General features: G+C 50.7%; 5 protein-coding genes across 5 annotated transcripts; 1 reads left to right on the top strand and 4 right to left on the bottom strand.

Annotated features, from left to right (window-relative positions):
* Window positions 1-1,439: 1,439 nt before the first annotated feature.
* N7447_007449 (SH3 domain protein) lies at window positions 1,440-5,172 on the bottom strand (the record flags this gene model as incomplete). The annotated part of the gene is made up of 3 exons (XM_057231711.1): window positions 1,440-3,278; window positions 3,317-3,405; window positions 3,459-5,172. The coding sequence occupies 3 exons, from the start codon at window positions 5,170-5,172 to the stop codon at window positions 1,440-1,442; spliced, it is 3,642 nt and encodes a 1,213-aa protein (XP_057086801.1).
* Window positions 5,173-6,029: 857 nt separating this feature from the next.
* N7447_007448 (Rtr1/RPAP2 family protein phosphatase) lies at window positions 6,030-6,993 on the top strand (the record flags this gene model as incomplete). The annotated part of the gene is made up of 2 exons (XM_057231710.1): window positions 6,030-6,211; window positions 6,267-6,993. The coding sequence occupies 2 exons, from the start codon at window positions 6,030-6,032 to the stop codon at window positions 6,991-6,993; spliced, it is 909 nt and encodes a 302-aa protein (XP_057086800.1).
* A 511-nt stretch (window positions 6,994-7,504) lies between these two features.
* Window positions 7,505-8,048, bottom strand: N7447_007447 (40S ribosomal protein eS17; the record flags this gene model as incomplete). Its single annotated transcript, XM_057231709.1, has 3 exons — window positions 7,505-7,585; window positions 7,640-7,837; window positions 7,902-8,048. The coding sequence occupies 3 exons, from the start codon at window positions 8,046-8,048 to the stop codon at window positions 7,505-7,507; spliced, it is 426 nt and encodes a 141-aa protein (XP_057086799.1).
* A 453-nt stretch (window positions 8,049-8,501) lies between these two features.
* On the bottom strand, window positions 8,502-9,911 carry N7447_007446 (mitochondrial 37S ribosomal protein bS1m; the record flags this gene model as incomplete). The annotated part of the gene is made up of 1 exon (XM_057231708.1): window positions 8,502-9,911. One exon carries the CDS (start codon window positions 9,909-9,911, stop codon window positions 8,502-8,504), a length of 1,410 nt encoding a protein of 469 aa, XP_057086798.1.
* A 332-nt stretch (window positions 9,912-10,243) lies between these two features.
* Window positions 10,244-11,468, bottom strand: N7447_007445 (SDR family oxidoreductase; the record flags this gene model as incomplete). Its single annotated transcript, XM_057231707.1, has 5 exons — window positions 10,244-10,750; window positions 10,806-11,096; window positions 11,150-11,282; window positions 11,345-11,396; window positions 11,447-11,468. The coding sequence occupies 5 exons, from the start codon at window positions 11,466-11,468 to the stop codon at window positions 10,244-10,246; spliced, it is 1,005 nt and encodes a 334-aa protein (XP_057086797.1).
* Between the last annotated feature and the right edge of the window lie 932 nt (window positions 11,469-12,400).

Here is a 12,400-nt window from a genome sequence, read left to right as displayed (position 1 = left end):
GTATAGTGCCCCTGACTAGTCCCAATGTGGATAGTAATTAAACGCTTCGGCTCCGGGTTTCTTTTTTACACAGTTGAAGGCCTCTTGAATCCAAGTTTTTAGGTACTATAAAATATAAAATATAAGATCTAGAATTGATTAGATTGATGTCATAAATCCAACGGATCAAAGACTACGGGAAACCTTGGAAGCATCCAAACCGGAAACAAGCACTCCGCGGGCCAATGACCAAAAAGGTTGGTTTCTTTTTGGGGGGAAAAAAAATGAAAATCTCCGACATTGGACATGTCAATTGTATTAAAAGTCCTAAAATGTGCCATACACCCGTGGACCCGAGTAACTACCGGTATATTGTTACCCTGAATTGATCTATGCTTCGAAAATGCATAGAAGCCAGAATTTTTGATATCCGATACTTGTCTGAATCAACCGATCGCGAATATCAATATCCGAAGTACGAGCTGAAGTCCAGGAATTTCCACCAATGTGGTACGAAAACTCAACCCCCCAAAAAAGAACGAACGTTATAATTGGAGCCCCTCTTCCCCCTCCCCTGTCGGTGATGGGGGGTTGAGAAGACCGGGGGCCCCAGTCTCTCGATGTGTCGTGTGGCGAGGGATCCCGCTCACTGCCTCTTATTTAGCCTCGGGTATCGGGTTACCATATGATGTACGGCATGTAGCATATCCGGGGAGTAGGGTTGTGCTTAATTGGACCGAGTTTGAGGCGCTGTTCGAAGAAAAGGGTTAAACAGCTACGAAGTGGTGGAGTCGGCAGTTAAGTTTGGCTGTTCGAACTCGATCCGTTAATCAAAGGAAACTTTCTTAGCGTTGGAATTTTGGGATTAATTTATTTCAGACGGGGCGTGGATTCTAGAACACACGAGGAATTGGGCTTATTGGCCGAGCCCCATCGAATATCCTGTGAGCCTTAATTACTGTAAAATGTGATAATTTGTGAAGTTGAGTAGGACCTGGACAGGATATATATGGTCGTTGGTCTAGGAATCCATACATATACAATACTTTCCTTTCCAACGTTGGAAATTTATACAAACGAACCTGTGACAATCTATAGACCAAAGAGAATAGTATCTCATAGTCTGCTCGGATAGAACCATGCAAGATGTACCATTGACAAAAACAAAAAAGAAAAGCTGCACGCTCGCTCAGCTCTCCATCAAACAGGGACCACCAATCTCATATTACCACACCAAGTCCGGATGATTCACAAGAGGGAGCAGGACAAGAAAAGAGAAAAGGGAGAAGAATATAGAAGACAGGGGAGAAAGGAGGCTCCTTTTCATTCATACATGATCCCACCCAATCTAGAAGGGGGCAAGCAAAAGAAAAAACACACAAAAGAAACGGTCGTCTGCTCATAGCGCAACTGCAACAAAAAGAAAAGTCGAATTCTCAACCCAGAATCCTTTCGTTCAGTTACTTACTGGCTTCCCAGCCCACCCAGCTACGGGGCATCACTCGCCAGACCTTGCATTCGCCACTGCGGAGGTCGTTGAGCTTGAAGCTCTCCATCTTGACCTTCTTGCTCTCACGGCCTTGCTCCCAGGCTCGGATCTTCTTCTTTGTGCCATCCCAATCGACTACGATGCCGACGTGGTCAGGTTTTCCAACCTCGGCGCTGTACTTCTGGTGCATGGTGCCGCGGTGGCCCTGGAATCGGGCATTGCGGAAGCTGACAATGTCACCGGCGCGGATTTCATCATTCTGAGACACGGAGGCATTGGCCAGATTGGAATAAACCAAGGAACCGTACCCGCGGGTCCCCACAGGAAGCAGCGCGTCCGAAAGGGGATTGAGCAGGTACTGGACTAGCCCGAACGGAGTGCCGTCTCCAACAGTGCTGTTTTGGATCGAGTTGACGGCTTCGGAGATTCGCGTTCCAAGCTGAAGATGAGCCTGCTCGAGCTGGTCCTGACGAAGCGGGAGCGGCGGGGGTTCATGACGCTGCTCGAAAGAAGCATCTGCGGGGTTCTTGGGGTCAAATTGGACATTCAAGACTGTTTGGGAGTAATCGAGGAACAGGATATAGACATCCTTCGAGACTGTAGTTTTGCCGCCACGGTTCGTGGATGCAGTCTCCTCGACCTCGAAAAGTAGATCAGTGCGATTCTGGAACGCTGGAGGCGGGGTGTTGGGTTTAGTCCACCAGAGGGTATACTCGGCGAAATCAACATCGGTGGCGATATAGCCTTGGTCAATAGATGGACGAGAAACATCCATAGACCGACGAACGTTAGGCTGATTTCTTAGAAGATCCATAGATGCGCGCTGGGTTCGGGCCGCGGACGGAGATGGCAAACCCGAAGCCTGGCTTTGGGGAGGCAGAGGCGCCAGTGAAAGACGCTTCTCATGCAATGGAGAGGGTCTTTCTTTTACCGGGCTCTGCACAACGGGTGCATCATAGAGATCGTCGTATTCATCGGCCGCTTGTTGCGGTGGGACAGGAGGAGGAGCCTCTGGGCGACCGAGCGGGAGGGGTGGAGATGTGGGGAGACCATGTCGGGGAGCGGAGTAGTTGAAAGGGTCATACTCAACATCGTCATCGCTGACGAGATCTCTGGGCGGGGGAGGAGGAGGCGGTCCCCTAGGTGTGTCAATAGACGCACGGGCATTCCGGGGCGGCTGATTTGGGGGTGGAGGCGGAACTGCCCTAGGAGCCGTGGGTGGAGGAGGTGGGGGATGCCGGGATTCCTGGGGGCTGCGCGGGGACTGAATGGAATGGTCGTCGGTGGGAATACCCTCGTCAAAGCCGGAGTCACGTTCGTGGGCTTTCAGAGCATCCTTGTGTTTCACTCCCGACGCAATATCAGTGTCGTAATCTCCATCATATTCAGTCACCTCTCCTTCCGCTTCTTCTCCAGCCTGTCGAGGGGTGGATAACGCACTCATGCGACTATCAGCGGTAGACCGGCGACGGAGCTGATCTGGGGGCGGGGGCGGGGGAGCGCGGCCCTGCGATGATGGTGGCATGGGTGGATTGACTGGAATGGGAGGTGGTAGACGACTAGCTCTCTTTTCGGCCGCAGGGGTTGAAGCGGCAGAGGACAGGGGGTCATATGTTTCGGCACGGCGAGAGTCAATCTGATCAGGTATCGCAGGTGCAGGCACGGCCGGTGGTGGAGCAACCGAGGTATTCAACGACAGACTAGATGTGTGCACCGACAATTCATCATCAGACTCGTCACCCTTATCAGCAGTTGAGGGCCGTGGTAGAGGAGGAACTGGTCGGCCTGTGTATGCTATGATCGTCAACGCCTATGTCAAGTAAATTGTATCGGGATCTGGGCACTTACCTCCAGGAACCGGCGGAGGGAAGCCGGTGGCTCACCTGGGACAGTCGGGACGGGTCTTGACTCTCGAGGAGGCGGAGGTGCCGAACGATCTGTAGATGTCAGGAATTGAAACCATGCATTAGACTGCTAGAGAATAGCTTACCCTGGGATGGGGGCGCCGGGACCGGGCGATCAATGGAACCGCGGGGCAGTGCACCTTCGTGGACGACCTCCTCGACGTCTGGCACCTCGCGTGCAGGGTGTTGTTCCGCGAGAGGAGTTGCCAAAGGCTCCTCCTCTTCTTTCTCCACTTCACTAGAAGAAGGCACCGGCTTGCTAGCCACGTTCATTCCAGGAAGGGGAATCATAGGAACCGGGGGTGCATTGCCAGGCGAAGTGGGCTCAGATTCGAGCTCACCGAGCCTCTTCTCTGACTCGCCGGGAGTCTTGGGCTTGCGAGCACCACCGGCACCAGACATGCCTGGCATACCTCCGGCCGGCGGGCCGAAGAGACCCATCATACCCATGCCGCCGCTCATCTTGGCCATTCGCTCACGCAGTTCCATTCTACGCTTGGTTTCAGGATCCATTTCCTCTTCCTCATCTTCTACTTCGCCATGGTCTTCAACTTCTGCCTCGGCAGTTTGCTCAACTGCGCGAGTCGACTGTTGACGCTGGGAGACCGGACGAGGCTGGGGCTGATCTTCCTCATCATCCTTACTAGTGGATGTTTCGCCTGCATCCTCGGAGTCTGCAGCAGCGGAGTAGTCGGCGTCATTGGCATCACTCGCTACTTCTTGGGTGGGCGAGAATGGGGCAGCGGGCAGCGGAGGGGCCGCAGCCCTCAATGTATCAGCACTAGGATCTCGGACAGCCGATGATTCTTCGACAGAGGATGTCTCTTGTTCCTCGCCGAGGACTGTGGGAGCCACAGGTTCATCCATCGACTTCTTAGGAGCAGGGCGGGAGGGCTTTTCTTTCTTCTGAGCTGCTTCGGCATGACGTTGAGCTTGCTCTAATTGCTGCTTCTGGAGCAACGCAATCCGATCCTTCAGACTAGTTGGCTTGGGCTGGTCCTCCGCGCCCTCTTCGCCTTCAACGGGAGCAGGTCGGCTTTCAGAGACCGGGGGCTCGCGGGCAAGTTGTTCCTTCACATCGGGATCCTCGTCTCTTTTGTAGATCTTGGGTGCGGGCTCTCTTGGTGGAGGCTTGTAGGCGTCCCGGCTAGGAGGCGGCGCGACGAAAGGCTTCTTGATAAAGGATGGCTGGGAACCGCCCGGTTTGAACGGCGTAACTGGTGCTGCTGCAGGTTTATTGAAGGCAGCAATGCGATCCCTGAACGAGGACCCCGAAGGCTTCTCCACTACAGCTGGAGGTGCGGGTTTTGAGGGTGCTTTGGCTGCGGATTCAGTTGGGGCCACGGGAGGGGCGGGAGCGGGCGCCTTTGCCGGCTGCGGGGGCGAGGATGCAGCTTCTGCTATAGGGGCACTCGCACGTGGAGGAGGGGACTGGGTCAGAGGTGACTGCGGGGATGCAATCTCATATTCTTCCTCGGTGGGCTGCACCTCTGCCTCGGGTTCGGGCTCAGCCTGCTTGCTTTCGACCACGGGGGACTCGACTGGCACCGGCTCGGGCTCCTTTTTGGGTCTGGGTCGAGACGGTCTCGGAGGGGCCGGAGGATCATATTTCTCAACGAAGTTTTTCGGGAAGATGCCTTCCTGCTTGGCCCCCTGGGCGTCTGAGTATTCACCGTAGTACCAATCGTCGTCCTCCAGGGCGGTGACGGTCACGATTTGACCGATCGGGAAGTTGAGATCGTCATCGTGGCCCGAAGCATACTCGAAGACCGAGCGGACCGTAAAGGGCGGACCTGACATCTGGCAAGTCAAGTCCCAGGTTCAGACTTTGAGATAATCGGTGTGGAGTGAGGAATGCTGAACGAGTCTGTGACGCAATGACGCTAGAATATCTGTACAGAGAAATTCGCCAACTTCAATACGTGTAGCATGCGATATTTAGAGCGAAACGAACCAATTCCTTTATGGTACGATGGGGTGTCAGCTTAGATAAAACGGACGACGTCAATGGGCGGGTGCCTACGACTAGGAGATGGGGGGAGGGAACGGAAGTACTCACGTGGAGAGCCGAACACCCTATCCAGGGCCAGCAAAGAACTGCAAGATGAAAAGAAAAGAACAGGGTCAGAAAGACAAGAAAAATGTAGGGAGGATGTAGAGAGGTGGTCGTCACTTGGCGGGATGAGGGAAATGGGCTCCACTGAGCGATCGGCGGCTAACATCAACCAGGGAACACGCACATGAGGGGGGAAATGTGTTGAAATTCAAGTTTGTATGATTTTTAAACGCATTTTACATATATGTAGTCTAACTTGTTTTCAGTGGATATTAAGTAGCTAGGTAGCTAGGTAACTAGGTAACTGGACAGCTATATAGATGTCGACCTTGTATAGAGAAATATTCGTAAATTGTACCAAGTACAACATATACAATATGTATGAGCTACTACATATGTGATCCCATGTCACGGCCCAAAGCCTACGTCAGCAGTGAAGTGTCCCATATTTGGGGATCCCGGGGGGTTTTTGCCTCTTCCGCTTTGGACCCGAATTCTGCTGGTTTTATTTTTTTTTTCTATTTCGTCTCAGCTCACAACTCAACCCATTTTCAATCCAGCTTACCTTCCAATACATCCTCCAGGGCCTCGATTCAAAATTATGGCACAGTCAGGTCCAAGCCACGCTCTTAAGACCTCTCTTCCCGAGACATATGCCGCCGTCAATGCCCAGCAACCCCCACCTTCATACCTATACCCTACACAAGAAGAGCAAGATAAATACCTAGAAGGTAGGCCCGGAGCAACTCAGCAGCACCTCGAAATCGCTCTGGAACACGCACAGCAGATTCAGACCCAAAAAGACGCCGAAGATATCATCTTAAACCGCATTCTCGAGCTCCTCGAGCTCCCCTCCTCCCCCGACTGCCGACCCTGCCGCACCATCTCAAGAAGATACTATAAAATTCAAATATGCGCTGGCTCCATTCCGCCCCAGCGACTACGACAATCTGATCCTGGAGCGAAATTTTGAAGACTCGTGCGGATACACTCTATGTCCTCGCAAGTATCGCAAGGGAAACAGAGGCCCAGGAGGCGGATTCCAATTTAAATACGGCCCCAAAGGAAGTGGCCCAGGGGGGCGTGGACGCAGCGTCGATATCGTTTCTGAGGACCGCGTCGAAAAGTGGTGCTCAGATGCATGCGCAGAGCGTGCTCTTTGGATCCGGGTGCAGCTTTCCGAGAAGCCTGTGTGGGAACGACGGGCCGGTGATACGCGGGGTACGAGTATTCTACTGCTTGAAGAAGCTCGCGCCAAGCGCTTGAAGGCACCAGCCGCTACTAGCAGTGTATCCTCCGTTGTCGATGATTTGCAGAGCATGGGACTTGGGAATCGCGATCGGTCCCGGGAGCTTGCCTTGGAACGCGGTGATACCAGCACGATTCGTCCGGATGGGCGTGTTAACGTCAATATCAAAGAGAATCAACGTGGTTTGCAGCAGGCTCCTGGCGCTCCACAAATGCGCCCGGAGGATGCAAATGGCGGTTCCATCGAAGGATATGTGCCCAGGGAGCACCGAAGCGTGGATCAAGATGGAGACATAGATTTACTCGATCAGATTTGATCCAGCCAGGTTGCGATGGGATCCCAACGGGGTTTTCGGCGTTCTACTTTCTAATACCCGATCAATGTTGACATTGACACATGAGTAATGAACCATCTACACAGAGACCCTATGTATGGCCATAGGCTGGTCAGCAGAACTCATACGTACATATAAATATGTAGGTATAAATCCAGACATGACTCAGACCACCAAAGGTTCTAGAGTCACTTAGACCGAGATAGTCCCCAGTCCAAGAACTCCTACGTAGTCCGACCCAGAGAGCTAACTCATAGGTAGACACGAGGGGAAAAAATGGCAATCAAGCGTCATCTCCTTTCGGAGAATCAGCGACACCTTTCTCAAAGAGAATCATGTTTATTCATTCCTCATCCAGGAATAGCCTTCCACACTAAGCTAAACCATGCTAGCCGGGCGAAAAGCCAGCCAGAACAGACATTGTCGGGGTAACCGCCAAGGATCGACCGTAGGCCAGGTATGAACTTTTTTTTCGTTATTGCGGGCGCTAAATTTAGCGGGGACCGAAACGGCGGGGGCGCTCGGCCTGCTGCTGCTGGCTGACGGCAACAACGTTGACCTTGAGGTTGTCGAACTATAGATATACATTAGATATATTCGAAGATATCGTAGCGCAGAGAAAACTTACGCCCATGGACTTGAGAAGGTCCTTGGTGTCGGCATCAACGTCGAGCTGGCCGGACTCGGTCTGGGAGACATCAAGAGCGGAGACCTCAGGAACGTACTGATCCTTGCGCTCACGCTCCTCCTCCTGAAGCTTGAAGGAGATACCGCGGACGGGACCACGCTGGATGCGCTTCATCAAGTGGGTAGTGTAACCAGCGATCTAGAAGAAATTGCGCATCAGAATTGGACATCTCAATTGTTGGTTGGATTGTATAGAATCTTACCTTGTTGCGAAGACGCTTGGAGGCAATGATGGCGATCTCATCACAGATACGCTTGTTGGTCTCGAAGTCGAGGGTCAACTTGGGGTAGTAACGCTCGATGATGACCTTAGCGGAGCGCTTGACTGTCTTGGTACGGACGCGACCCATTTTGGCGGTTGTTGGCTGGCGGAATGAATGTTCGAAAGATCGAGAGTCGTCGTGCCGATTTGGATGAGTTTGAGAGCAGGCTTTCGCTTAGTCCTGTGCGGGTCCTTGCCCTAGGCCCTAATCCATACGTCACGTGATATATTGCATATTCATGATTATATAATTTTATCCGGTAGTTATGGATCCATGGATGGCCCTTGCTGTTTTAGGAAGGTAGCAAATTTGTACATTAGATGTCCTTGTACGATTAGTGTGAATTATTTTGTCTTGTTATTCTCTATTTCGGTGGGAAATAAGCCTTTTGCAATCATCGCTGTGAAAATAAACTTGATATTGATGCATCCGATTTATATGACATAGTCAAAAAAGAAAAATGAACGTAGCTTTACACAAGCACCAAATCTATCATACATGGTACAATCCCTTGCACATCCACCCATACTTCAGTTTTCCCTATGACCTAGAGTTGAGGTTATTGAGAAGGCTGCGTGCGACGTCCTCTGTTCCCCTCGTGGGTTGCCTCCGGGTACGGTTCTCCGTGGAAGGCTGGAACCGAGGCTGGCCGAAGGACTGTCGGTCCAATCTTGGGACCAGCGGAGATGGGGCAGTGGCAACATCGGAAATAGTCAAGGTGCTCGGCTTGTGGTGATCTTCGATTCCGTAAGGGGCCTTGGCGGTTGCACTCGCGCGATAAGATGAAAGGCCAATACGGCCGTCCGAGTCGATCGAAGCCCGGATGGGAGTAACCCAGTATTTACCTCCACCGGGGATGGAAGCATCGAAGAAAGTCAGACCAGGGGGTGTGCCTTGCTCCACAAAGGTCATGGCATTTAGATCTTCAACAGCAATACCACCGATACCTGCGAGGGCCCGAGCCATGCGTCCCTTAAAGCGGCCCTTGGGGCGCAAGATGCGAGCCTCCACGGGGCGCTGGTGGGCCTGTGGGCCAAACTGGGCATGATTGTGGATCAGAGCGTGTGATCGTGTGTATGACAGACCGGCAGATGGGTGTGTCTTCGGGGGCCCTGAGACGGCGTATTCGAATGAGGACAGTTTAGTTCCAGGGGACTGATAGTACTTGCGCCCAATACGCTCGCTGGGAACGGCAGGGGGGGAAGCGAGGTCAAGGAGGTCAAATACCACAGGACCGAGAGCGAATGGATCATTACGCAGAATCTTGATGTAGGCATTGAACTCCGCATCAGTGACAGTTGTGGGGTGAGCCTCCAAGTCCTCTCCATTATCCTGTGCCAGCTTCCGGATCTCAGCAGACCGTTTCGCAATAAACTGTTCACGAAGCTTCTTCAGAAGCTCAGGCTTATTGCGAGTCACTTGCTTCAAGTACGCTGCGAACTCTGCCTCCGTCTGCCCAGCAAGCCAAGGACCGGTGTGTCTGAATTGTTTAGCACCAGGTTCCTGGAGACCCTGGCTGGTTTCGGTGTTATCAAGATGCGTCTCGAACGGACTTTGATGCCTTGGGACAACACTTGTAGCATAATTGACTTTGGAGGGGAGAGACATAGGCATGTGCATCTCCTGGAACTTCTCGAGGGTCACAGTGTGATCTGCGGCGGATTCGAAGTCGGTGACATGTTCATAGGTATCCAGGGCGTGCAACCTGACCACAGGTCTTGATGACTTCTCTGATGTCGATTTGGCCGGTAAAGGTCGCTTCAATCCCCAATCGCCTCGGGCTAGTGATGATTGCGGTGTAACGATGGAGGCTCGGATGGGGTGAGGCAGAGTTGCGGTGCCGGATTCTCTCGAGGTTTGATCACTGGGGACATTGAGAGTTTTGGGGAGTGCGAATAAACGCGACTTTCGCAGCAAGTTCGCCGTTGGCGACAGCCTGGCGGAGGCCATCTTGTTTAATGGATTGACTATGTGATCTTGGATAGCTGGCGCGAGAAAAGTTGACCGGAGAACACGGGCCAAAGCGGTACGGTGAGGCACAAAGACCTAACCCGCAGTTTGTATCTATATAATGTACCACAGACCCTTGATCAATCTTTGCTACGGAGATTATCTTTATTAAATCTAAGATGTAGAATGTAGCTAACGTTCGATAAAATCTGTTGTTTAAAATCGCTCTGGTATACGTAATTGCCAAAGAAGAAAATTGGATTTGTTCCTACAAGTATCCATCGATTTAATCTAGATCTATGAAACGCAAAACATCGGAGGCAACTGACAATTTAAACACCAACAGCTAGAAGAGAATCAACGGTGTCTGACACCGTTTGTTTAAGTGGGAGATATTTGAGTCCAAGGACCTTTTGCGACTTATTGTTGTCAATCCCAAAGATGTTTGCCGGGAAGTCGCTGGGAGAATCTACAGGGGGTAGCCTAGACTCTAACTGGGGGTGAGTCTCGCGAATAATATCCGCAAGTTCCTTGTTCGAGAAGAAACCAGCGGTGACAAAGAATCTCTCGCCGCCTGCTTCGGGAACTTCAATGGCTCTTACATGTGCGAGGGCCACATCACGTACATCCACCCACAGGAAATTGCCCGTTGGGGCTATTTTGTCCTTCATTTGACCCTGAATGAGGTTCCTCATGCGCTGGTTTGAGGTGTTGATAGTCTCAAGAGAGTTGAGATAATGAACGATCGGGCCAAACACCAGTGGTGGATTGATGGTAGCAATATCGAAATTTGGCTTCTCCTTCTCGACAAAGGCCCAAGCTGCTTTCTCTGCAAAAGTCTGTATGAAATTGACTTAGCACTTGAATACTTAGACTGACCGTCAAATTTCCTACCTTGCTACCACGGTAAACTTGCGAGTGGTCCATGGCCTCCTCCCATGTCAACGGATTCCATTCTTTCTCACTGTAGACCTTGGGGTGCTGCTTGCCGTTCACCATAGCAGCGTAAGATGATGTGATGACCACTCGCTTCACGTTAGGGGCATATTCTTTGATTGCCTTCAAAATACCAGTCGTCCCCTTGATAGCCGGGTCAAGGAAGTCTTTCACAGGGTCCTGAACATTAAAATGGAAAGGAGATGCGGTATGGAGAACATAGTCAAAGGGAGGGCTTGATTTGACGGCCTTTCGTATTTCCGTTAGCTGCGTATTTATTAGGGGAAATGTCTTCTACTAACCTCATCAAATGCACCATCCTTAGCTACATCTTTGACAATCACATAAGAGAGCTTCTCCTTCGGCACGTCGGGGTGAGCCTCGATTATCCGTTTGCCCTTCTCCTCTGATCGAACAGTAACAACTGTATCAAAACTAAGAGTAGAATTGTCAATATTCAACTTCGAATGTGTACGTTCATTGTGGCTGAAACATACCCATGCTGTAGCAGGATGTCCACAATGTGAGCGGCGATGAAGCCACTGCCTCCTAAAGCGGATAGTTAGATTGAGGTTCGAAGGCAGATTAAAATCACATACCAGTCAGAAGAACTTTAACCATTGTGATATAAGTTGGAGCTATAGATGAGATGTTCAAGAATTGGGACAACAAAAGAGCGAGGAGCTTGGCTTTTATGGTTTCCAAACCCCTCGATCCCGTCATCCCCCGCAACGGCCTATTGCGGCCTAGAAATCCTGACCGGTGATTATAAATACAAGACCACACGGTGTTTAATGGAGTTAAGATACTAATGTTGGTATAAATCCATATGTCTGCACTCTCTTATCTCCTTGCACCTTGATAGAGACATGATTCAGCCTTAACCCCTTATAGTTGAGACCTATTTATTATTTGCCCATCCAACCAAATAGTAGTCAAGGTGACTAGTGTCTAGACTGCTTACAGGACTTCAAAATGGATCTAGTAGAATCTGGTTCATCAAAGGTCCTATATCTGCTTAGTGTTTGTCGATTTATGGCCTAAGAAATAATGAACAATAATGATATTAGCAGCAGTGTCCTGTCTTCATCCTTGCTTCCATCATATCTTCTCCAATTTTACAGATTGCACCTTCTATATGAGATTCTGAGAAGTCCTCGCATATCCTATGTTAGCTGCTACATCATATAAGGCTGTCCTACAAAGCTGGCCCAAGGATGTGCTAGAAGCCTGGTATTAAGTCACTTTGGTCACAAATATCGAGCATTCAAATACCCGTCCTAGTGTGGGAGTGAATTGATCTCAACGAAAATGCATACTGAATGGGTTATATGACATTTATAGATGCAACCTTGGAATCCTAGGAAGCAAACCTACGTGTACCTTTAGCCCCGTGGAAATCTTAATGATACAAAACAAGCAAAGTCAGCCGCTTATACAGCCTTTTCCCTTGACTATATATTTGAGATAAACATTCCATTATCTTTTTAGATGTATTTCCATATCGATATTCTGCACGAATGTTAGACTACCTGAATTGTCAATGCCATCGG

This window comes from Penicillium robsamsonii (genome assembly GCF_028829455.1).
Source record: "Penicillium robsamsonii strain IBT 29466 chromosome Unknown utg000003l_segment0_segment0, whole genome shotgun sequence".
Lineage (NCBI taxonomy): Eukaryota > Fungi > Ascomycota > Eurotiomycetes > Eurotiales > Aspergillaceae > Penicillium > Penicillium robsamsonii.
This window is presented reverse-complemented; position numbering and strand designations above follow the sequence as displayed.